Below are 26,192 nucleotides of genomic sequence, written 5' to 3' on the forward strand. Positions count from 1 at the left end.
ATTAGTGAGATTTTTATTTAGACCTACTGATTGTTAGTTGAGTGATAGTTCGATGATTGGAATATTTAGAGAAAATCTCACCAAAAACTATTTGATTCATCAACTGAGTGGGAGTACTGAAGTTGGAAGATTAATGTGATTCTCACTTAGAACCCATGGAATTTTGCATTGTAAAATTAAATTTATGAGAGTGAAACAATAGGATTGTGGATGATGATTGAGAACATAGGGAACTTTCGACCCTGTGCATAACGTTGAACTATCGTAGATGTTAATTTACATTAATGCAAAATTAAATATGTGCATAAATGGGTATTGATTGAGAATAAAATGTCTCTAAAAATCTAATAGATCATGGCATCAAAATCTATAGTAGTTAACCTTAATAAAGGTGATAAGCTAAATGCGATAACATTTGGCATGATAAAATTTTGAAGTGTACTAGAAGGACTGATGCTTTAGAGAGCATCAACCACTTAATAGAAGACCTTATGTAGGTATTACTACTCCAGAGAATAAAGATCAGAACTTTGTCGAGTACAGGAAAAATGTGGATTTTAGTACTCGAGCATTTAAATTTTTAAGTTCTGTTATAAATGATCTTTTTTTTCTCAAATGTGACTTAGTTGGTGGTTAGCATAGTGTTAACATTTTCGTATGTCACATTAATTTTAGATGAGTAGTAAGCTCAAACTAGTCTCTTCTCAATATATGAATTTTTGAAAGTCATTGTGACTTACAAATTGAAGTGTCAATTTTCTCTATTTACACTAGCCGCTATGTGAGTTAAAAGACGTGCGACTTGATGTTACTAAGTCTCACAGACATGCTTGTGTACCAATGTTCTAGCTTGCATAAGATTTTGAATCTTAAGCATTGAATGAGCTAGAACAAATGTGGGATAGATGTGGGAGACTGGTAAAAGGACCAAGAAGAACTATCAGATATTAAGTGAATGAAAGTGGTTCTGGTAGAGGATCGATGTTGTAAAGGTTCAAGTGCTTCAACTATACGATTTGAATCTCTTAACTCTAAAGTGATTAAGCAAAAAGATATTGCACTTGGAATGTATTCCTCTTAGTGTTGTTTACGTGTCCACACAATACATATTGGATCTTATCTTGTGTGAATAGTGGATTCAAGGGTTAGAAACCCACTTTATATGAGATCAAAGGTTATATTATTCTATTGTCGAGTCTTTGACTTGATACAAAGTAGCTATATACAAATAATTAAGATGGAGTGGATGTTTATATGACTGATACTGCAATCTAGTGTTGCAAAGTTTCAATATTAAGATAATATCAAAGATTCTAAATTTGATCTCAGTTATTGTTCTTCAAAGAGTGGTCTCTTATATGGACTTATACGTGGTAGTTCTGTTCGTACTCACAGTGGTGATATTTATTATAGTTCTGGATATTTGTACAAAGATGATTTGAGATTTTGAGTTGAGAAAACCATTCAAAGTTGTAAAAGTTGAACTTCCATAAAAAAAAAAAAAAATCCATATGAATTTCTTTGTGGCCTTGACTAAGAGAGATAGAGATGAAATTTCACTTTTCATTACATTTATAGATGGATTCACGCACTTCAGTTGTGCGACTGATTTTCTTAAGTTGAAAATATTGTATTATTTGAACTTTTCTGAAGTCGAGTAAAAAATCAAATTGTGAAAGTAAAGACTTTGAGAATTATCTAATAGCGTGAATTTCTATTGCGAAATATCAACGATCTATGTAATGAAAGATATTCTTATCTGATGGACTATTCCTTAATGTCCAATAATTATAAGGTGTATTGGATTGAAGGAATAAAATATTGCTGAATATGATAAGGTTTGAGATATGCAGTACAACTTATGTATTTGCTTTTCGAAAGAGTGTTGCCTAACTACAACATATCAGTTAATAGAGTTCTCTCAATGTTGGTAACTTCAGAATATATAAGTTTTGGACACGTAAATAATTGAATGTGGGTTATCATATACTATTAATTGACTATATATTTTCTCAATAATGAGTATGGGAACACAAGTCTGTTGAGAAAAAGATGTGTCTCGATGACATACATGTAGTCCAAAAAGGTACTTAAGTGAAATTTTTGGATAGATATCGAGCCATAAGATATGACATTTTTCCCAGTAAGGGAGAAAAAGATTGGAAAATATCGTTGAAATTGATATTATATGTATTGATGAATCAGTTTTGAATATATAAGAGATGACTCAAACTTCTAATTCAAGTGGGAATAATCTATTTCCGAGTTGGACTTATCTATCCAAGTGGGAGCCATTTAAGAACTGTCTAATTTTAATGATTCTTGGTTCCGAGTTGGATCTAAGAGCTAGTTTAGAAAATCAGAAGATGAATTTTGAGAAAAGTGATGGAAGTATATATATGGAGTACAGAATTTCAACCTAATCTGGGATATGATGAAAGTTCTATTCGGAGTTATGTTTACTGAGAACATTCAGGTTCTTGAAAGTTAAATGGCAGACTAATGAGTTTCTGATAGATAAATCTCATTTTTTTAAAAAGGTTATACATAATGTAAGTGTATTGAGTTGGATAAATTTTTTCATAACGATGGAATTCGCTTTTGTATATCAATGCTAGCTGTGATGGTATGTTTAAATTTAGAGTTACAACAAATCGACCTAGAGACTGTATTTTTATTCTTAATTGAGAAATGATTAGAGATATCAACATGAATTGACTTTTAGATTTCATGTTAAAGACTTTTTTTGTATTGTGATAACTTTACAGTTACACGTATGGTCAAATACAATCATCTCGACAGTCGTACTTAAGTTTTTAACAGGATTAAATCTCATACAATAATTTCATCATATGGACGAGAATTACTATATTTGTATAAAAGGTCTGATGATAGGTTGTAATTCTAAAATTAATATTGATAATATTGGATTGGCTAAACATGATAAGGAGCGTATAAAGACCATTTTGAAATGATTGTCGTCAATTTTTGAGACAAAAGACATGAGCTTAGCAAATTGAATGATTTGTGCTAAGAATACTTTTCACATGTTCTTACTATATCATAAGATTTTATACCATAAATGCTCATGTGAAATTGCAACTGTAACCATGTAAGTCGTCATAAATGTCCAAAGACTTCATAAGTGCACAAAGAAATATCCAGAGAACCATATCTAGTACGATTAAGAGTTAGGAGACAGAAGTATACTATGATATATATTTGTCCTACAATTGTCATGCCATGTATCTAATCAGTAGGTATCAATATTATCTTTAGAAAATATATTGTGATGCCCGAAGGGTGCTGCTGTCAGTTATTCTATTTCGTTGTCAAATGAATAACTTGTGATTGGAATAGATATACAATTGTTGACTAAGAATGAGAGTTAGTCAAGCACAATTAGTTATTTGACTTGTGTGCTTTTGCTATATAGAGTAGCAAGAAGCATATGTTGTAATGTATATCTTGTTAGCTAAAGAAATTGTTTGGTATGCATGTATTGAGCATCTAATGATACTGATTGAGAATATGAGATCCATGATAATTATGCAACTATCTTATATGTTAAGATCTCAAGTATAAAGATGGAAACAAACACTTAATGGTAATTATATGAGAGACATTAGCAAAGAAAGCGTCTTTGTAATATATCTACGTAAACGATGATATGTAATCATCATACTCTGAAAATGTTTAGAAATATATTTGTTGATAATATTGAATCTCTAGAATTTCGTAAAATATAATACTTGGTGTATCAGACAAACTCTTGATTGAATTTTGTATGCTCATAGATGAATAATTTTGTGTTCATGTGTAATCTAATGTTGGGATTATAAGATAAATGATTTGTATGCACACGTAAAGTATATCGAACGGGTTGAGATTGGCTTACTCACACAAGCGATCTCCTCAAATGTTTTAAGATGTGCTGAGATGAGACACAGTGATCATGTTGTATACATGATCCAGTCGCCTTGATAGTGATCATTTTGTTTACATGATCCAGTCGCTTTGATAAGGTATCAAGATGATATTACAAGAAGTAATCAAAATGGATTTCGCTATCCTTTAAACCCGTTTAGTAGCCAGATTGAGTTCTCGATTTGAGAATGCCTAGAAGAATGAACATAAGGATAACTCAAACTAGGTATCGATGAATACTTGAACTAGGATCTGTACGATGTTATTATTTACAAAGAATATTACATACGCCCTAAGAAAATGAGAAAACATCGTAGCACGTACTTCATACCGCGTGTGCTTTTACGACCAATATTGGGTAAATGAGTGAATGGATCCCTGCTTCCTCATTGTGTGAGACCCTGAGATTTATGTAACATCATATATAACCTTATGACTTTTGACAGTTTCTTAAGGTTTTATTTCAATGTTGCTACTTTAACATGTTGCCAATGACTATGATTGATTCGGTCAGATGGGGCATGTCTAGGAAAGCAGTTGATTTAAAATTGAAGAATTCAAGTAGGAAAGGAAAACTATTTTGACCACCATTTATATTTGTATTCATCGACCGGACAATTGTGTTTAACTATTTAGGGTATAGAATGCGATTGTGAATATAATGATATGATGCGGGGTTCACGTATGTTCCACAAATACTCGAGGGATCAAAAATACTTGAATTAATGTTGGAAAATGAGTTTCGGGTATAGCGAGATGTGATGTTTCTCCTCTAGTAGAGCTACTATATATCCCTAACAGGTTTATAGTGCCGTGAGCTCTAATATTACTCGTTAGTCGCACGATCTATTTACCGTATGAATCTTTGTGAGATAGATTTTGAAAAGGATCTAAGGTGTGACATTTGTTGTTACTTGTGGTTCGGATCAACCCCATCATGTACGAGTGGGAGATGCTGGAAAATACGGATAATTGGTCGTCCATGTGGACTGACCCAAATCGCATGATTTTAAAAAGGTTGGAGGGAGTGGTTTGAATTTAGAATTCAAACATATAACTCCCAAGTAACCACTTGAAACTTCCATATAAAAGTTATGGAAAAATGAACAAAAAAAAATGGCATGAGAAAAAATAGTAAAAAAAGTCGAATGTAAATTCACCCTATAATTGAAAAGCCCTAGAATCACATTTTTGGTATGAAATCTCACAAGAAATGACACTTAGAGATTGTGGATAATAATCCCCTTCCATTGTGATCGGGATTTGGATCATGGAGTATAAGAAAATGCAAATTTTGGAAATTTGAATGCAAGGTGATTCAACCGCACAAAGATCTTGAAATTCACTACTTCAAGCAAGTTTGTTGACCCGAAATTTATAACAAAGCATGCTACGATTTTCCTACACAATCAATAATCTCAATCACCTGATTTCCGAATCTCCTTAGGAAATATAAACAAACACATAATACATACACACACATACACATATTATACGATATATGCACTCGTGTGCTTATATGTGCGAAAATATATACATCTAGAGATAGAGAGAACCTCAACTTTTGTTTGAATGCGAAATTGAATCAGTGAATAGAAAAGATTCTGATTCATTCGGCGCATATGCAGAAGCGGATCTTTTGGAGAGGTTTAACGAGGGAAATTAGAGGATTTTGTAAAAGGGGAAATTGCAAAAAGTGCTCCTCTACCTATTTCTTGATTGGTAATTCGATCTCAACTTTAAAAATTAGCAAATTACCATACGATCAATTCCAAATAATGAAATTTGTCCAAAATTTGTAAATTATCACCCGATTCTCATAAAAGAAATGTATACTGATTCAGGAGGCACATCAAAATTCTTGGACCATGTGATCGTTGAAGTAAGGGCATGTTCGGTAGTGATGATAAGAATTGATTTTTTTATTGTTAGAGGAAAAAGTAGATTTCACTTATGAGTAAAGAAGTAAAAAATGACGAAAGAAATAGTGAAATAATGGTCAAATTGCTACCAAACGAGGGGTTAAATTTGAATTTTATCTTTCAAATTTCTCACACGCTTGGATATGTAAGCATAATTAAATTCATATAACAATTTTCGGTAAATGTACTATTTTAATTACATTAAAAGCCTTCAATTTTATTATTATTTCTTTCATTTTCATACTTTTATCTTTTATTTAAGCTTCTGTCATGACTCGCGTTTTATCTTTAACTTCAATTGATTAGAATATGTCTTTGATAATGATATCTATAAATATATTATGATGAATAATATTATATTGAACATTTGTTTTAAATGTTTATTTTGCTTATTTAAAAATATGATGAATAAATAAATTTAGTGATACTCCTTTTGTTTTGTTTCGTGAGCCCAATCCAATTGAATTTAGAAAGTCAAAATCAAGAAGAGTAATTACATTTGTAAATGTGATATTTGATCGTGGACGAGTTGGTGATAGCGTAGTGTGAGATGGGATGGACGTAGACGATGGGTGGCTAATGATCTTGACTGGGGAAGATAAAATTTCCTAATTTTTTTTATTATTTTTATTTTTTATGTATCATTATATACTTAGAGCTTGTTTGGTGGCAATTTTCATCCAAATTTTAATGAATTATTGGACTATTAGTAGCCACAATTGTTGACTTCCTTCACACTATAAGGCAGGCGTGAAACCTACTAACGGTAAAAAAATAAATTTTAATTTTGCAATTAGTGGAGCCAAACAGATGCTTAATTATTTTAAGTGTGATTTATTTGTATTTTTTTATAAGTTATTAGAATCCATTTATAATTTTTATATATATATTTTTTTGGTTGTTTTAGTGCTTTCTTTTATGTTTATTTATTTAAAGAGAATGGTAAAATCATCATTTAATAGTCGAAATGTATAGAATAACGGGTTTTGCTCAGTGATTGAAACGTTGGAGATTGATTATGTTGCCAGAAAAAAAAAGATTTGTTACGTTTCGCAAAAATTGATGATTAAAAGTATGAATTCCCTATATAGTAACGACAGGAAACAGATTTACAAACTTATTGCTGGCGAGAGCGAGAGAGAGAGACTTGGTCATTTTAATTTTTGCATATATCACTGTACTACTTTACTTGGGGTGCATTAGGGATTAACGAGTCGAGTCGAGTTGGTTCGTGAGCTCGAGCTTTTTTAAGGGGAGTTTTTTTGGCCCACCAGAAAATTAATTTATATATATATATATATATATATATATACCTCTTTGCTGCCAACCAGCACCAGATTTGCCACCGATTATCTAGCTACCTGTTGGCAGCAAATCTGCTGCCAATTAAGGCAGTAGATTTTTCCTCTTTTTTTTTCCCCCCCCCCAAATATGGGCCGGCCCGACTCGAGCCAACTCCCAAAAATGAGGCTCGGTGCCTCTAAGCCGACTCGGGCTTTTTTGAGCTGAGCCAACGAGCCCGATTGTCATCCGTAGGTTCATATGTTTTTTGCCGTTGAGTTCGCATAATACTCATGGTTTGATTTTTAAATGGAATTTTGTTTTTCTTTTTCCTTTTTTTTTATGTGTCGAAAGGTTCGCACTTCAATTAAAATCTTGCTACATAATAATGACTTGATGCTTGCACCCGTCACTTGCTAATTCGAACAATGACCTAGTAATTTAACGCAAATTTGTTAAGGTCAATAATCGGTTCAAGTTTTAAGGTTTTGATATTCATCATTTAAAACTGCATAACTATAATGAAAGGTTGAATTCTAACGCCAAATGAACTTTGTCGCTAAGGTTATAATGGTATGTTCTCGGTGCAAACAGGAAATAATTGAATAAGTGTGTAATTTTAGTAGTTATAATGATTATTTTCAAGTTCTAAGCTTACTAACAGATCGATTATGACATGTTTAACTTGGAGCTAACTTATTTATTGGCATGACAATCGATTCATCTCGTTAATAAGTTAATTTGCACTTTGCTCATTTATTATTTCGAGCTCTGGAGTGAGTGTTGACACCAAACTCAATCAAGTCGGCTCACACAAAATGTTATGTGCCCATCTTGGCATGTAGATCGTTTTATATGATTGTCCGTGGCTCCATTTTATGGGGGAGTTACATCACATTATTGTGTAATATATTTTTCTCTTCAGTTCTAGCTCGTTTTATTCCATTCCATCCAATTGTTCAAGCTATAACTTATCATATTTGAGACATGATGTGCAAATCGCATTATGTGCTTGACTAAGCTTGATGTAGAGATCAATGGTTCAAAATGAAAATGCTAACAAGCTACAAGGACGAGTTCAATTTTTTACGAATCAAAAAACATATCCGTATCTAATCCGTGTGAGATTTCTGCTTGTAATTTTCCAATCGTTTTTTTTTTGCTCGCATGAAGTACCACTATCTCAACCACATCAAAATATAAGATAATCATCCAGTCTTCCTCAAATTAGAAAGAATTATCCCTTCCATCAACCTCTAACACTTATTTTTCGACAATAAATCACTACCTTACATTGTCTTTGAGGCCACACATTTGATTGGATCTCGTGCACAAGTTCAAAGCACACTTTAATACCTTAAAAGAAGTTGAAATTGCATCCCAATAGACATCGATAAAGTTTTTAACAAAAATTTAGCAGATTTTGATTAGAGTTAATATAATATCTACTTAAAAAGTTGATAAAAGTTAAAAATCTTATAAAATATTTGATTAAAATTGAAATTTGATAAATTAAAAAGTAAATAATAGTTATAAAAAAAACCACCATTTGAGTTACCAAATTCTTCTATGCCTCTATTAGTGGTCATTATTTTTAGAAAACAATGTTTGAATAGTGATATTTAAAAGAATGTATAGTTAAAAAGTATAAAAATTAATTAAATTGACGTGTAAAATATTTTATTGTACGAATGTCTAATTAAAATTGAGAATACAGAGTGAAAATAACGATTGTGCTAATAAAGTTGGCAGATAAAACCGGAACCCAGAAACAACAAATTACTACCCATTTGACACGAATATATAATTGGATTGGCCTCCTGAATTTCTTCGTTTCTATGGGACTCTCGGTTTCCAAATGGGCCCAGAATTCACGTTCAAACCGATCGATATTACTTTTTTCGCTTACGTCCTCTCCCTTATCTAAATTTACAGGAAATTGTCACGTTTACCTCTCTGTGCGTCGGTTTTCCTGTGTCTTTTTGCTATAAATTCTTTTATCAGTGCATGCTATTTTCTTGCACTTTCTTTCAATCTAAAGGACCCTTAAAAACGGGAAAAATTCATTGTTTGTTGAATACTGAAACAATCACCCAAAATTTTCAATGGCGACTCCAAAATTAGCGAAATTACCGAGCATGAGAGAGAGGGTGGAGGATACACTTTCTGCTCACCGCAACGAGCTAGTTTCTCTCCTCTCCAGGTACCCTTTTCTCTTTTATATATTTAAAATTTAATTTTTTTTCTGAAAATGTCTAAAAGAAAGTAAGTGACAAGAAATAAAATCCTGTCAACTTTTTCTCAGTTGGCAGTTGTAAGATCACATGATTCGTTTTCTTTAAACTGCTTTTTTGGATTTATTTTTTTTTTTTCCCTTTTTTATATGATTACTGATCGCTGTGTTTTAAAATAACAAAAAAAATTGTTTGAAGATATGTTTCCCAGGGGAAGGGTGTGCTGCAGCCCCATCATCTGATCGATGAGCTGGACAACATCGTTTGTGACGAAGCTGGAAAGAAGAAACTCAGTGATGGACCCTTTGGCGAAATTTTGAAGGCAGCTCAGGTTATTTATTTAATTTTCATATTAATTCCCAATACTTTTAACTTTTTTTATTCTGGCAACCAGAAAAGTATATTGGTTTTTTCAGAAGTTTCACAAGAAATAATTTCCTGGAATTTTGATCTCATAGCCTGCAGCGTCAAAAAGTAAAACCCACGTGTTAACATTTTTGTGCATTTTACTGAATTTGAACAGAGAAGGAAGATGGAGCATTTAGTTCTTGATTAAACTAATTTTAATTTCTCATTTTTCAGGATTGTTAGAACTCTATAATGGATTTTCAATCAGTTTGTGTTCTGTATGTAATGACATTGATTTGTTGGCCAGATAATTAGTATTGAGTCAATTTTGTGGAAAGATGAGCAAAATATTGTGATCAGGGTGGTATAGCAAATTGAAACATTTGTTCTTATTGGAGCTATAAATTTTGGATGCCTTAAATATTCTGCTTTAACTCTGATGATAGGAAGCCATAGTTCTCCCACCTTTTGTTGCTATAGCTGTCCGACCGAGGCCTGGTGTTTGGGAATTTGTACGTGTCAATGTATATGAACTCAGTGTCGACCAATTGACCGTTTCCGAATATTTACGATTCAAGGAAGAACTTGTGGATGGACGGTTAGTGACTTTCCTGTTTCTTGATGTCAGAAAGTATTGCTTCTTAATTTTGGAAGATGAATAATTTAACTAATTTCTGGATACTCACTGTAATCTGTTTTCTATATGTGCTAGAAATGATGACCCGTATGTTCTTGAACTGGATTTCGAGCCATTCAATGCAACATTTCCTCGCCCAACTCGATCCTCATCCATCGGCAATGGTGTCCAATTCCTCAACCGTCATCTTTCTTCAATCATGTTTCGTAATAAAGAATCTCTGGAACCTTTACTTGATTTCCTTCGAGCGCACAAGCATAAAGGGCATGTAAGTTCTAGAATAAACTAAAAATTATTGCTCCTTTACCAAACGTGAATGGCTTGTTTCACAGCCAGTGCACTACATTATTTGTATAGGTGTTGATGTTGAATGATAGGATACAACGTATATCGAGGCTTGAGTCTGCGCTGGCTAAGGCAGACGACTCTCTCTCTAAGCTACCACCAGAGACCCCCTATTCCGAATTTGAATATACGTGCGTTTTCTTATACACATACATTCTTTCAGGATATATATACTTTTGCCTAGTATAACATATGTTGGGCATGCAGATTACAAGGGATGGGTTTCGAGAAAGGTTGGGGAGATACTGCTGCAAGGGTTTTGGAGATGATGCATCTCCTCTCTGACATCCTCCAAGCTCCCGATCCTTCCACGTTAGAAACATTTCTTGGTAGAATACCCATGGTGTTTAATGTTGTTATCTTGTCGGTTCATGGATATTTTGGCCAGGCAAATGTCTTGGGCTTGCCCGATACAGGTGGTCAGGTAACTGTGGTTTACCCATTTTTATATAGCTGTAGGGCATGGGGAACACATGTTGGATTCGTATATTCTATAATTGCTCAGAAATTTTCTCTAGTCTTATTTTTCATGTCTTCTAGATGCAACAATTTGAATGCAAATCTTAATTAATAAGCTTCAGCATTTCAACTGGAAACCATAAGAAATATAAATGTCTCCGAATAGCCAGCTTCTTAATCTGGGCAGAAACTTAAAAATGGCTGTGAGCATGTTTGTTAAGCCTGAAAAAAGGTAGAAGAACTTTTAAAGAAAGTAAGTAGATGCTTTTTAGTAGTACTTTTGTGGAAAGTAAGTAAATACTTTTAAAAAGTAAGTTTTTGAACTGAAAAATCTCCCAAAAAATTCTGAAAATGGTCAAACATGTTTGGCAAGTTAGTTAATGGTAACTTTACTTTTCTTAGGCTTAGCCAAACATGTTATACAATCCTTCACAAGATTTAACAGAAATAGTAGGGCATTTGCCTTTTATATTATTAATCTGCTAACATGAATGTAGGTTAAAGTTAATTTCAATCCTGGATGTCTCGAGTGCTTACATCGTTTTACAGATGCAAAACAATGATAAAGATAGATCACCTCTTGAAAAACATTTGAAATACATCTACTTTTATTATGTTAGTTTTACAGATTCGAATGTAGTGTCATGAAATAAATTGATGTTTCTCTAACCATGATTTAGCATAGTGAAACTTATAAGATTTTTCCTTTTGCTCTTATGCAGATTGTATACATTCTAGATCAAGTGCGTGCCTTGGAGAATGAGATGATCATGAGAATCAAGCAGCAAGGACTGAATATCACTCCTAGAATTCTTATTGTATACTCGAGAAACTTTATTTGTTTATTGTCGATACTTACAAATATGATATTTTGTTTGGTAATGTAGTCTTTTTCCTGTTATTTTGAAACATGCTATTCTCTGATTCTGCAAGGTTACTCGATTAATACCTGACGCAAAAGGCACCTCATGCAACCAGCGGTTGGAGAGAGTTAGCGGATGTGAATATACACACATTCTGCGCATTCCTTTTAAAACTGAGCATGGAATTCTTCGCAAATGGATTTCAAGGTTTGATGTGTGGCCTTATTTGGAAAAGTTTGCAGAGGTTAGTTTGAACTAACTACATCAGTTTTCAAAATTCATATTTGTAAAGTGTGTCAGTTGTGTTTTCCTTTTTCTATACTATGTTCTTTGTAGTCCTAAGTTATGAATTAGCTACATTTACGTGCTACACCTTTTGATCCTGCACAAGATAAAGCTTAACCAATAGGTGGCAGTGTGATTTGAACCTAGGACCTTTTCTTGCTCTAGTAACACAAACCACCGTATCTAAAAGCTGAATGTGTAAAAGAGAGAAGGGTTAAATTTGTTCACATTTATAATTTTGAACACAGCTTGCTTGACTTTCCTACTTTAAACACAGTTCTGGTATGAAATTGATGCCTTCTATCCACACCATGGCTGGAACAACTACACGTTTATATATTTTCCTCATTGATGCAACTATAGTGATCTTTTGTTAGACTGATTTTAAAATATTTCAACAAATGATTTGGATCTTGCATTTACTTCTGGATGATCATTAATTTTTCACATATCGTCATTACATTGTTTGATCATCAGGATGCTGCAAATGAAATTTCAGCAGAGCTGCAGGGTGCACCAGACCTAATTATAGGCAATTACAGTGACGGGAATCTTGTTGCATCCCTTTTAGCTTATAAGATGGGAGTCACACAGGTGAATATTGACCCTTTTTCCTGCCATGATTGATTGCATGAAGATAATTTTCTGGTAATTACTTTTTGGTTTCCTGTTTCAGTGCACTATTGCACATGCCTTGGAGAAAACAAAATATCCAGATTCTGACATATATTGGAAAAAATTTGAGGACAAATACCATTTCTCATGTCAATTCACTGCTGATCTACTAGCCATGAATAATTCAGATTTTATAATCACGAGTACATACCAGGAAATTGCAGGAACGTAAGTCTACCTTCCACATTATCCAATTGATACAGTAACAACCGTATCTGAATTGTTTTTCCTGCTATGACAAAGTGGAATCGTGACTATCATGATTTATTTTGCCTACTTTCACTCTTCAAAATAATTTACGTGGAACAAAATCTAAGCTAGAGTTGATTGAAAACTAATTGTATCCTACCCAGTTGATTGAAAACTAATTGTATCCTACCCATTCATTTCTTTTACAGCTTTTTATTTTCCTTTTTTGAACAGAGCAGCTCGATGCTTCTATGGTGGTTCACCCGAATTTAATATATTATTTCTGAATTCATTTACCACTCCAAGATTTTTTGGAGATGAACAGAGATCTAATGTTTTCTAGTGTAGCTGGGAAAGACTGTGACCTGTAGATGTATAATGTTGGATTATGTGGAGCCCAATCGTCTATATTGGGCATTCATATAAGTCACCCTAATATTCCTAATAAAATATGAAGGATTTTTTTCCTTTTCTAGGACGAGTTGTTGGAGAGTTTTCTTGAATAGACAAGATAAGAGATGTTAAAACTCTTGAAAGCACGTTCTTCATTATAGTGAGAAATCTGCAGCAGCCAGTGTACATGGCTCTGATATTGTGGGCATACCACTATAATGTATTTGCTTTGTGTGTGTGTGATTTCATTCTGGGGAAAAAAAAAAAAAAAAACTGCTCTTGGAGTTGGGGGATAACATTTATGATTGTATATATGACTGGCCTGTTTCAAGGTCTTTTAAAAGATTGTGTACGCTGTACTTAAACTACACTTTGGAGAAAAAGAAATCAACTTTATTTTCTTGTTCTGCTAAATTTTTGCCTAGTCAATACAGATGCGTTTAGTAATGGAAATTCATTATCATATTGGTTCTTTTGGATGATTTATTTTCAGGAAGAATACTGTTGGTCAGTATGAAAGTCATACGGCTTTCACTCTGCCAGGCCTATACCGCGTTGTTCATGGCATTGATGTGTTTGATCCCAAGTTTAATATAGTTTCTCCAGGAGCAGATGACTGCATTTATTTTCCATATACTGACAAGGAAAGAAGACTTGCTTCTCTTCATGGTTCAATCGAAAAGTTGCTATTTGATCCCGGACAGAATGATGAGCACATGTAAGTGACCGGTTGATTAAGTATTTTCTTTAAATTATAATAATTGATTGGAAGAATGCAAACTACATGTAAATTATTTGATAAACCATCAACGAACGTTCCTCCTGTTGTCATCCTTGCTGCGTTGGTGATGAGCATGTTTTTTCCATGCAGCATAAGTTTGAAATAAATAGTAATTTCAGAATAAGTAACAAACTGTAAATTTTTTGGGAAGAAAAGGATAAAAATAGTTTTTTATTTTCCATGCAGTCAAAGTTTGAAATAATTAGTACTGTCAAAATAAGTATCACATTTAAACCATTATGGAGAAAAGTTAAAATTGTTTTTTTTTTTTTTTTAAAAACTTTTTTCTGAATATGAAGTTTGAGGTTTAAAAGGATGTTCCTTGTAGGAAGTAAAACGAAAGGAATGAAAAGGAATAAACATGTTTCATTGGGTTTTCTTATTGTTTTTCATTGATAATTTGGTTATAATTTTCAGTTACTAAACTTGCCTGATTGTACCATACACCGTGGAATTTGATTTTTAACGTGCTCCAGATTTCTTAATGTTTAACGTGAAATAGTCTAAACTTAAAATCTCGACATTGTTACTCGTATTAGCCCTATATATAAACATATGGTTGTTGAATCAAGAATTGATTTTGAAAATCTGTGTTCTCACCTTGAAAACATTATTGCTAATTACTAAATAGTTTAAATATTTGAATTTTATATGATATACATTTCCTCTCTGTGAGAGCAAGTAGCATAATTGAGGATATTATTTGCTGATAGCGTATTTACCTTTCCTTCAACTGTACTCTACTTGATGCAGTGGTATATTGAAAGATCAATCGAAACCCATTATTTTCTCTATAGCAAGGCTCGATCGGGTTAAAAACATTACGGGATTGGTGGAGTCTTTTGCTAAAAATCCCAAGCTCAGAGAATTAGCGAACTTGGTTTTGGTAGCAGGTTCCATTGATGTAAAAATGTCAAATGATAGAGAAGAAATTGCAGAAATTGAGAAGATGCATTCTCTAATTGAGCAATACAATCTAGACGGCCAGATAAGATGGATAACAGCCCAAACAAATCGAGCCCGTAATGGTGAACTTTATCGCTACATAGCTGACAAGAGGGGGATTTTTGTTCAGGTTTGATGTTCGTGTTCATTTTTTTATTTGTCAGACAATTGCATCTAAATTCCCATCTCGTCATCTAAAACATATAATTGTTAGAGAAGATAAACGTTTATTTACTTAAAGTTAGTCTTCAACACAATACCTCGTGTAGGCTGGACACACACACGCACACAGTTTTTATAATGGGCGACGACAGGAATTGAAAATGAGACCTTTGCCTTCTACAATGTTATATTGAACCACCTCATTTAAAAGTCTAAGCAATTATGGGTGGGGAGGACACATTTATTTTATTTAATTAGGCATGAAACTTTGTTGATTTCTTTATTTAAGTGACAAATGCATCCAAATTTGTGTCCAATAAATGAATTTTTTGACCAAACAACAATTACTTCATCTCCATTCAGCCTGCCTTTTATGAAGCTTTTGGACTTACGGTGGTTGAGGCCATGGCCTGTGGCCTTCCAACATTTGCAACTTCCCATGGTGGTCCTTTGGAAATAATTGAAGATGGCATTTCCGGTTTTCACATCGATCCATATCACCCCGATAAAGCTGCTGAACTCTTGGCGGAATTCTTTCAAAAATGCAATGAAGATCCAAGCTATTGGGTTACGATATCCGAAGGATCTCTTCAAAGAATTCGTGCAAGGTATGTACTTTGAGATGGACACTTACCCTCTCTTGTAGGTCTTTTATTACTGGATTTCTGCAGCTGGATGATTAAGAGCATGTTTGGATAGTTAAGCTTAAAAACTTATTTATTAAGCTCTTGTTAGATGGAGATTAAAATCAGATTTTTATTAGATTTTGATAAAAGCATAAAATGTGGTTGAAAAGTTGTGTCTCATAAAAGTATGTGGTTAAAATTAATTGTTGATTTTGAGTTAGATTAACATCTTAATTTTAATCCGCACCAAACAGGGGCTAACTAAGTAAGTTTTAAATTTAACATTTTATTTTATTGATCAAATTTGAAGCTTAAAACCCCTTAAAAGGGGCTCCTTTTTTTTTTTTTTAACAGTATGAACAACGAATGGTCATATTGTTAAGAAAAAAGGCCTTAAGGGGGCTTTTGAGCCTCGCCAAGCATGTTAAAGAAGTTGAAGTAACTTGGTACCCTTTTTAAAGCTTAGCCTAACATTTTTTAATTTGAATTAGAAAGAGTGAATAGATGTTAATAAATCCAAGCTTGAAATCTGAATATCAAGACAGGTGAGTTCACTTGAAATATGTACAGGGCATCATTCAGAACCACAAAAACCTGTCATTGAAACTACAAGTTGAACAAACACAGACTGCCGTCTATTTTAACCTCTTTAACATTTGATTGAAGCTCAGCCAAACATGTGAACAGTAGGTTGCAGCTTGTAAAGTTGGCGCATTATTACAAACTTTTTTGCATTTTTGAGCTTTACTAGTCTACGGGTATCATTAACCTTTTTGGTGAAGGTATACATGGAAAATTTACTCTGAGAGGCTGATGACATTGGCGGGAGTATACGGCTTTTGGAAATATGTATCAAAGCTTGAGCGCCGTGAAACTCGACGATATCTTGAGATGTTCTACATTCTCAAGTTCCGTGACTTGGTGAGATTACTCTACTTGTCCTGTTAGAGTAGTTTTAGCCAATCAATCCTGAAAAAGCATAATAAATTTGTAACAGATTGCATGTTTCTTCTCTCGGAGTGTTTGAATTCAATATAAATGTAACACTGAGTAAGATAACAGACACTAGCAAACTGAGCACGAAACAGACAAATAGGTGCAAATTCGGACATAGGGGAACTACTAGAATTTTTTCTCAAGTATTTTCAAAATGTCACTTAAATAATATACACAGAATGTCTATAATGCATTTGCCGTTGCCTGTTTCAGGTAAAATCTGTTCCTTTGGCAGTTGATGGTCCACAGTAGAAAGGGTGCAGAGAAGAAGCATCCCAATCTTCTGATCCAAATAAATGTCCGATTTTATGTCTCTGTGTACTGATTCTGTTGTGTATTATAAGGAAAACTTGAAGATAACTCGGACATGTTAAATAAATATGTTTGTTTCTGAAGAGATTTGGCCGAATGGTTTTTGGTACATAGATCGATAACTGGGTTATTAATGCATCAACTTAGTAGTAACCAGTTAGCCAAATAATGCCATCAGGGTCCCTTTATTTTTATTGACTTTAAGGCCCCGTTTGATATAATTTATTTGGGAATAATGAGTATTTGAATAATATTTTTTTGAAGAATGTGTTGTTAAAAAGTAAAAAATGGGCTTCGTTGTTTTCAAACCATCAACACACGGTAGCCGTATAGCTCACCTTTTTATCTACGACAAATCGAGTTATTTATACATGACAAAACTTTCATTCTCAAATGTTGCTCAAATTATTTACAAAGTTTATTCATTTATGAATTCTATATGTGTGTAGATTTCACATAAAAGATGTATAATTTTAAGCAATTTTCCATAAAGCATCATAATTTTGTAAAGAATAATTCCATAGATACATGGAATTATTGACAAAAATGATACAGGTCTTGCGTTGACAACATCTGTATAGTATATTTTCTGTATTTGTTGTATCAAAAATTAATAAAAAAACTATCTTTCTGTAGGAATTCTGTCAAACTATTTTTGTACTTGTAGCAAAATTGACGTGTAAAACATGTAAGTACTTGATTTTGCTTTGATAAAGTAATTCATATTTCGAAAGGGTTGTACTTGTTGTACAGCCTCGTGTACAGCATGGGTCACAACCTCCTCACATGAGAAGGGCCTAGCCTCGTCATGTGAGGGGGCTATACATGTACAGTTCGATATGGACTATACAAGCAGTTCAACCCATTTCAAAAAGTTTGAAAGTCAAAGAGCTTATCAAATTGAAACTCAAGTCTAACGTACTAGTCAAAAAAGATGGCATACAGTCACAAATGAGCCCACATGCATGCTACATAATTTTGACTCTCTTCTAAATAATTCGAATAGAAGTTCAACAGAATGAGAATGGCTTTCTATGGCTTTTCTTCCTTCAAAAGCATAGAAGTGAAATTACCCAAGAAAAAAAAATTATTGTGGCGTCAGTTGACCCCACATGACGGCATGTGGGTTTGCCTCTACTCGATACATGCAGTTATCCGATCATCAAATAAAAATGTTGAAAACACCTCCCCATTTGGCCCCCCATTTTGTGGTAATAAAAATAGGTGGAATAATGTTTTTTTGAAAAATGAGTGGTTGAAAAAGAAAGAAAAATTTTCGATATACGTGTAATATTATTTTATGAAAGATTGTATTGTTAAAAATAGAAAAGAGAAAAATAAAATGTAATTGAATGAAAATTAATAGGGGTCAAACGGAGCTTAAAATTCAGAGGAACTCTAATCTTAGAAAACACTAGTGTATGCTTGCTACAAAGAACTAAATGGTGCTCGATATTATAATGCAAAATACTTTCTAATATAGCTTACGAAATGCACTTGGCGTATAGCGAACTCAAGCAGATCTGTTTATCCTCAAAGTCGTTTAGTTACAAATATTGGTACCTAGAATACCTACCTTCTTCACTGTCGACCCCCATAAAGCGATTCCTTTTTTATATTTGACACAGATTTATCCGCTAAAGATGAGCACAATACAGCTTTCTTCACATTAAAACTAAGGCATGTGTAAATATAGTGTCCTTAAAACAAAGCGTCCATCTTCCAAGAAACAATGGAGGAAACTAGTAGAAACCGAACACTAAGTTTCCACATCTCAAACTGAATTTTATCTGAATACTATCACCAAGACTCGGATGGGGAAAATTCTGGACAAACAGAGAAGGGAATATATTTTGGAAAAGAGAGATTTGTCTATGGAACTGATCAGCCACCCTCGTAGGCTCGATATAATAGACCATTAATATTAAGGGATAAAAATTTCATATCAGTTAAATACCGAAATATTGACCAGCTTAAAAAGGTTTTGGGTTACTCCTCTTAACAATGTTGACCTTATTAAGATAGACGTCAAATTTTAACATGGTATCAGAGCCACCCCTTGGATTTCAAGATTGGTTTGCTCAAATGAGCCAACATCTTGAAGGGACCTGTTAAGGAATGTATTATCCCACACCGGTTCAATACCAAAATAAATATCAATTTATAAAGATTTTAAACTTCTCCACTTAACAAAGCTGACCTTATTAAGATGGATCCCAAGTCTTAACATGGTATCAGAGCTCATTAAATTCCAACAAGCAATGCCCCAACATGCTTGTTGTCCCAACCAAATGTATTGTCAGATTCATCGGCACCAAGGGTCAGTCCATTTGCTTGAATGTAGTTGAGGTACATTCGATTCTTGGTGGCCTTGTGCAACCAAGCAGCACCCCACAATAGCTCATCCTTGAATGATCAGAATCAGTGACAAATTCACGGCAAACTATCGTGTTCCCCATAAATTTAGGGATGGCTACTAATGCAAAATGCAAGAAAAATAACACATGAAAAGAATCACCTGATATCCAGAAAAATCACAATAATAAGGGCAGACATATGGTTTCAGACCATTGCTGTAAGAACCTCTGTACTTATCAGCAAACTCAAACACCTACAAACCAAACTTAAAAGTACATTAAAATATAATAAAATAGTTCAATCTTGTTGAATTAAAGTGTTGGTATTTAAATTATACCCTGATGGCCCTTCTGGCAAGGAGCTTAGAATAAGTGGGGTCACTTCTTCTAAAGACTAAAGAGGCTGCTGCAAGAGCTGCAGCTGTTTCAGCTGCAACTTCAGTGCCTGGGGTATTTTTGTCTATCTTAAACACACTTCTTGGAGTATCCATGTCCTCAGGTCTCTCCCAACAAGCATGGTCCTTCCCTGCATCCCCCACCTGCCCAAAACACAACTCAATTTCACATACTATTGCTGAATAAGATTCGATACGGCTTTGTTTGGGATAAAAACGTAAGGATTTTGAGAAATGCCTGAACATAAATGGTGTCAGGTTGAGCAGTGGCTTTGAGAAGATAATCTGTAGCCCAGCGAATGGCTTCTTTTGCATTCTGCAACTCTCCTTTCACAAGACCACCAAACTCAATGACACTCCAAGAAAGCATGGTGGTAGTGAATGCCATTGGAAACCCAAACTTCACATTATCCCCTGCATCATAATACCCACCCACCAAATCAACCTGCATTGTCATTTAAACTTAAAAATAAGCAAAACCCAGTTAAAATAAAGCAAAAAATCCCAAAACTGATCATTTTTTAGCAAAAAAATAAGAATAAAAATAAAAATAAAAGAAAAAGGGAATAAGAATACATGAGCAGCAGAGCCATCTGAAAGCCCAGAGTTTCTCCTCCAAGTAATCCTTTGATTAGGAGGAAGTCTCCCCGATCTCTGTCCCTCAAAGAACATAATAGATTTGGTTAGTGCATCTCTGTAGTTGTGAGAGGCAATATGGCGGTGGCGGACAGGGTAGTGCTTGGCGGCGGCGCCCAGAAGTTGAGTGGAAAACAGAACAAGAAACAACAACGTAAAATAAGTAAACAAAGAGGAGGAGGAAGAGTAAGCCATTTCTGTGCTGCCTATAGTGTACACAAAATCCTAACCAACCAGTGAGTTTTTGCAGAGACAATGCAGAGAGGTCGACAATGCAGAGAAGTCTCTGCTGTATTTATAAAGCAAAAGCTGCCCCTTCAACTTCCTGCTTGGCAATAATGATTAAAGCTTCTTCCATGGTTTCTTTTACTTAACAATAATTATTTTCTAATAAGTAAAATTATTGGGTTTTACATTTTTCTTTTGATTGTTGGTGAACCATTTATCATCTTTTTCTTTTATTATTTTTTAATTACAATACCTCTCTCTTTTACGTAGTGTCAATTCAGAACTCCTCCTCAACGGTAACGATCAGTGTGACTTGTCACGTGAAAGCTTTAATCAAAATGACTCTTGGATAAAATTGCATTGGACATGAAGCTTGTAAACCAGTTCTATCGGACTTGATTATCAGGTGGTTTATACTATGCTTTAGTAATGTAGGACCGAATTCCACAGCCAACACGTGCAAAACCGGGCTCAGTTTATCACAACATCGACACCAAAACTTGAGACGACTCCAAAACCACCCTATGCCGCCACCGGTCCGGTTGCTATCAATTGGGAAGGAGAAGACCAAGAATATTCCCACAATATGTTAACCACAAAGGTCACAGTGAAAGGGAAAGGGAGAGGCCGAGAGAGAGATAGACTCACAAAGAGGGGAAAATTTCACTCTAATGGAGGCCGAGAGAATGAGGGGATTATATGTCAAATATATTGTCCAAAATAGGTAAGTTACAATTAGGGCTAAGTGGTGGATCAACTAACTAGGCTCGACTCAAATAATTGGGCCTCAACAATAATAATATAGCCTTCCAAGGAATGGTGCGGGAACCGTGAGCAACACTATAAAATAGGTTACTTCGAACGATCCATAACAAAGTGGATTGTGTTGTCTCGTTAATTGTGTCGATCTACTAATCAATCATTAGGCCGAGGCCGATTGATAATAAACAACCGAGGTTACATCATCGCCCGGGGAGGTCGTTTGACAACAAAATTGTCTAACAACCTCCACCTTGGTGTCAAAGGACCTGCAAAGAAAATTGTCTCCTATTAGTGACACCTCTAATAGAAAAACAATAAAATTGGAAATCATTTACATGTACCAATGTTTAGAAGTTCCTTGCAACTCCTAAACTTTGCTAGTGGCAGTACCTTCGTCCCCATATCAGATGGGTTAATTTTTTTTTTTTGTTTTTTTTTTTTTTTTGCAAATTTTTCAAATTTTATTGATAAAATATTATTTTTTCCACATTTTTGGACGAGCCGGCTCGTGGGCTCGACTCGTTGGACGCGACCCCTCGCTCGGCTCTAGCCCGAGCAGCCACGAGCCGAGCTTTGACGAGTCGAGCCGAACCGGCCCAATTGACATCCCTACCCCATTTGGCCCCATTTTTTGATAATAAAAATGGGAGCAATAGTATTTTTTTGAAAAATGAGTGGTTGAAATGGAAGGAAAAACTTTCGATTCACGTGTAATATTATTTTATGAAATATTGTGTGGTTAAAAATAGGAAAGAGAAAAATAAAATGTAATAAAATGTAATTTAATGGGGTCAAACGGTGGCGAATTGTTGTGAAAATGGTTGAGGAAAAATTCCAAGTTGTCAAGATTTAACGATGTGTATTTATCAAGTTTGATTTCTATTTACATGTGTTTTTTCCATCTATTTGGAGACATGCGAGTTAAATAAGTGGTGGATGAATAATTAAATGAAAAAAATAAGAGAGTACTGAGTAACTCGTTAAAGATAAGTGAGTAAATAGTAACACGTTAACGTTCAATGAGTGTTCATCAAATTTACTATTTGCTTCTCTCACACATTTATTTTTTTCAACGACACTTACTCAAAAAAGTTATTTTAATCTTCTTTTTTTTTTTACATTTTAATTATTCATTGATTTAAAAAACACTTTTAAAAAAATTACTTTTGAAAGAATCAAAATCAAACAAGCCTCAAAAGCTTCTTGACTAGGCTCGGGGCGAGCCCCATTTTGGGGACACGGGCTTTGCCCGAGCCAGCCCGTGAGCTCGCGAACTTTTTTAAAAAAAAATTAAATTAAATTTGTTGCCTAAACTGCTGCCTTAAAGGATCATGGGATCCTTTTCTATCAGATAGGAAGGGCTGTAGCACAAAATGTACTTCTAAATAATTGCCCCATAGATCCTATATCTATCTATATGAAGAAGAGATCATGTAACGAAGGGGATTCTTATTTGCTCAAATGGTACTTCGAACTTGGAACGAGCATGAAGAAATTAACGATACTTCTTTATCTTTTGAGTTGTTATGCCGGATCGGTCGCTCAAGATCTTTGGTCTCTACCCGGACTCGTTGAGAATGATTTTGATCTAGTTCATGACTTATTAAAAGTAGAAGGCGCTTTGATGGGATCTTCACGGACAGAAACAGATTGCAGTCAGTTTGATAATGATAGAGTGATTAGAAGGAGTCGGCCCGAACCGAGGAATCCCTTAGATATGATGCAAAACGGATTTTGTTCTATCTTTGATCAGAGATTTCTCTATGAAAAATACCTTTTTTTTTTTTTTTTTTTTTGCTTGAGTCTGCAAAAAAGCTCGGTCATTTTAACCGGGCCGAGCCCAAGCCAAAGCCAAAATTTTAGGCTCGCGAGCCGGCTCGACCCGACTCTTTTACATCCCTATCCATGACTTCTTTTACTTAACAATAAATAATTAATTAGTTTCAGTTTGGCAAATTTATAAGTGGGTAATCGTTATGAATTCGTATTTAAAATTTATATTTGACTTTGTGGCAAAATTTACAAAACTATTTATAAATTTATATCAAATGAAGGCTAAACACTTGTTTATTTTAGATTTATTAAAAATTAGATTACATCAAACTCAATTTTAATCAAACATTTTTCAAAGAATCACTCCATGAAAAACCAACACGAATAAGTAAAATTTTATTGATTTCTTTATATTTTTCTTTTCATAGTTGTCGCACATGTATTATCTGGCTTTAATTGCTATATCAGCCTCTCTGTTTTACGTTGTGTCAATTCGAAACTCCTCAACGGTAACGATGAATGTGACTTGTCACGTGAAAGATTTTAATCAAATGACTTCTGTACGAAATTGCATTGGACATTAGAAAAATAGAAACATCAATTTTGATGTTTTAAAAAATGATGAATCTTATTTCTTTCTATGAAAAATAGAAACATTAATTTTGACAAATGTAGTGTATGCAATAATTAGAATAAGAGAAATGATAAATAAGTCAGTCTAGCACAAGCATACAGATTCTAGGGAACAATTCCTCGTACTCGTAAATTTGACAAACAATCGTAATCTTTAATTTAAATCAACTTAACGCTCAATATGTTATGGATCGTAAGTGATTATAACAAACTCACCCATAATTTTAGTGAAATACATATTGAACATTGGATTGATTTAAATTGAATATCAGATTATTTATCAAATAAGTGTCAAATTTCTGAGTACGAGGAACGATCCTGCAAATTCTATACTTAACATATACTCGTTTAACTCATTGGACGGACGTCAAATTTGCATTTTGGCAGATTAAAAACCCATTTACAAGTTTGAAATTCAGAGTTCACCGATTCCCGGCCGTTTAACTGGAACTGGAACTTGATTCACAAGGCTATCATAATCATTAGAAAGTTAAAATGAGTGAAGACTTTGAAGTATACATGATTCAGACTGCTGTCGGGCAAAAGACGTGAACAGAAAAGCATGGGTATACTGGTAAGAATCTTGGGTACATTTAGTTGGTCAAAAAGTGTCAAAAGAGGCCCATAACCATGTGGATTTCTGCACTTGAATCAAAAAGATTTATGGATAGATGTTGAATCAAAAAGATTTATGGATGGATGTAGAAAACTTGTGGTAACTATCCACAATATGCCATGAAAGCATATCACCTTGTATTTTTTGAATCAAAAAGATTTATGGATAGATGTAGAAAACTTGTGGGAACTATCCACAATATGCCATGAAAGCATATCACCTTGTATTTTTTGTCGTGATATATTGACTCGTGTACTGATTTAAGTGTTAGAGCATGACTCATGTACAAATTTATGTGTATGTTCTTTTGCAGAATCGAGATATGGTTCTCGCTCGACAGTTAACATAAAAGTTGCGTTTTGTGGGTTTGATCAATTCGATCTCCTGTTCTCTATTTTTGTTCACTTCCCTACTTATATTCATTCTAAAGTTGGAAACCTCGTTTTAAGATGAATACATAGTTTTACTAGAATGTAGAATATAAATGAATTAGTGAACGTCAGGTCATAATAACGAGAAATTAATCCATGGTTTGGTGAGCTAAAAATCAGATTTTTAGTAAATTTTGAAAAGAAAAACTAATGAAATGTGACAAAATTTGTGATTTCCGTGAAACGTGTGATTAAATTTAATTGTCGACTTCGATTTAAATTTTTATTAATTTTTTAATTTACACCAAAAAGGTCTAAAGTTCTTAAGTTAGAACACATCTTGCACGGACAAAAACATTCACTCTTACACAGTGTCAAACTTCAAAAATGTAAGAAGAAAGATGTAAGGGAAAAAGCTATTCTACCAGATTTTATACAGATTACTCACAATGAGATGGGTCCCACCCAATTAAAACACATGCATTATTGAGAAATCAAACAGCACATGGACCTGGAGCAGGGGCGGACCCACATGGGGTCATGTGGGGTCAAATGACCCCACAGTTTTCTGGAATTTTTTTTTTTTTTTTTTTGAAATTCCATGGAAAATGGAATTGGAATTTCATCTTTTAATTTTACCTTGTTTGATAGCATTTTTTCTCTAGAATTGGTTTTCCAACTATCTTGCCACATAAGCCAATTTCCACCTTTTCTTTGAATTGGAATTATCACCAATATGGTGAGAATTTAAATTTTCGGTTACTGTAGTGGCATTTTTTTTGGATTTTTTTTTTTTTTTTTTTTTTTTTTTTTTTTGGTGCTGAAACTTAATTTTCTGTTTTTTTTTTGTGCTGAAAATTCAATTTTCTGCCCTAAAAAGTCCAAATTCTAAATCTATATCCATATCACATGGTCCATATCGAACATGAACAGCAAACAATCGATTTTTCCTTTTTTTTCATGATACGTTGTTCGGAAAAAAAAAATTTTGACCCCACAGTTTAAATGGTCTGGGTCCGCCCCTGACCTGGAGAATCCCTT

The 26,192-nt window shown here is 33.9% G+C and overlaps 2 protein-coding genes across 2 annotated transcripts; one reads left to right on the plus strand and one right to left on the minus strand.

Annotated features, from left to right (window-relative positions):
* Positions 1 to 9,075: 9,075 nt before the first annotated feature.
* Positions 9,076 to 17,489, plus strand: LOC111406368 (sucrose synthase 2-like). The gene is made up of 15 exons (XM_023035799.1): positions 9,076 to 9,333; positions 9,563 to 9,695; positions 10,159 to 10,310; positions 10,425 to 10,617; positions 10,707 to 10,825; positions 10,902 to 11,118; positions 11,876 to 11,971; positions 12,087 to 12,260; positions 12,779 to 12,895; positions 12,978 to 13,144; positions 14,052 to 14,276; positions 15,093 to 15,414; positions 15,810 to 16,054; positions 16,855 to 16,993; positions 17,282 to 17,489. Exons 1-15 carry the CDS (start codon positions 9,236 to 9,238, stop codon positions 17,318 to 17,320), a joined length of 2,436 nt encoding a protein of 811 aa, XP_022891567.1. The 5' UTR covers positions 9,076 to 9,235; the 3' UTR covers positions 17,321 to 17,489.
* Positions 17,490 to 19,624: 2,135 nt separating this feature from the next.
* On the minus strand, positions 19,625 to 21,171 carry LOC111406899 (endoglucanase 17-like). The gene is made up of 5 exons (XM_023036261.1): positions 20,709 to 21,171; positions 20,371 to 20,577; positions 20,076 to 20,276; positions 19,899 to 19,991; positions 19,625 to 19,786 (listed from the first exon to the last, which is right to left on the minus strand). Exons 1-5 carry the CDS (start codon positions 20,961 to 20,963, stop codon positions 19,625 to 19,627), a joined length of 918 nt encoding a protein of 305 aa, XP_022892029.1. The 5' UTR covers positions 20,964 to 21,171.
* Positions 21,172 to 26,192: the final 5,021 nt, after the last annotated feature.

This window comes from Olea europaea, chromosome 12 (assembly GCF_002742605.1).
Source record: "Olea europaea var. sylvestris chromosome 12, O_europaea_v1, whole genome shotgun sequence".
In the NCBI taxonomy this organism is placed as follows: domain Eukaryota; kingdom Viridiplantae; phylum Streptophyta; class Magnoliopsida; order Lamiales; family Oleaceae; genus Olea; species Olea europaea.

Excerpts from the sequence above, each read along its gene's own strand:
- LOC111406368 (XM_023035799.1), top strand. The coding sequence starts at position 9,236 with ATGGCGACTCCAAAATTAGCGAAATTACCGAGCATGAGAGAGAGGGTG. Across the intron at positions 9,334-9,562 it reads CTAGTTTCTCTCCTCTCCAG|ATATGTTTCCCAGGGGAAGG; the intron begins GTACCCTTTTCT and ends AATTGTTTGAAG. Across the intron at positions 15,415-15,809 it reads AGAGGGGGATTTTTGTTCAG|CCTGCCTTTTATGAAGCTTT; the intron begins GTTTGATGTTCG and ends ATCTCCATTCAG.
- LOC111406899 (XM_023036261.1), bottom strand. The coding sequence starts at position 20,963 with ATGGCTTACTCTTCCTCCTCCTCTTTGTTTACTTATTTTACGTTGTTG. Across the intron at positions 20,277-20,370 it reads CTGACACCATTTATGTTCAG|GTGGGGGATGCAGGGAAGGA; the intron begins GCATTTCTCAAA and ends TGTTTTGGGCAG. Across the intron at positions 19,787-19,898 it reads GTGATTTTTCTGGATATCAG|GATGAGCTATTGTGGGGTGC; the intron begins GTGATTCTTTTC and ends TGATCATTCAAG.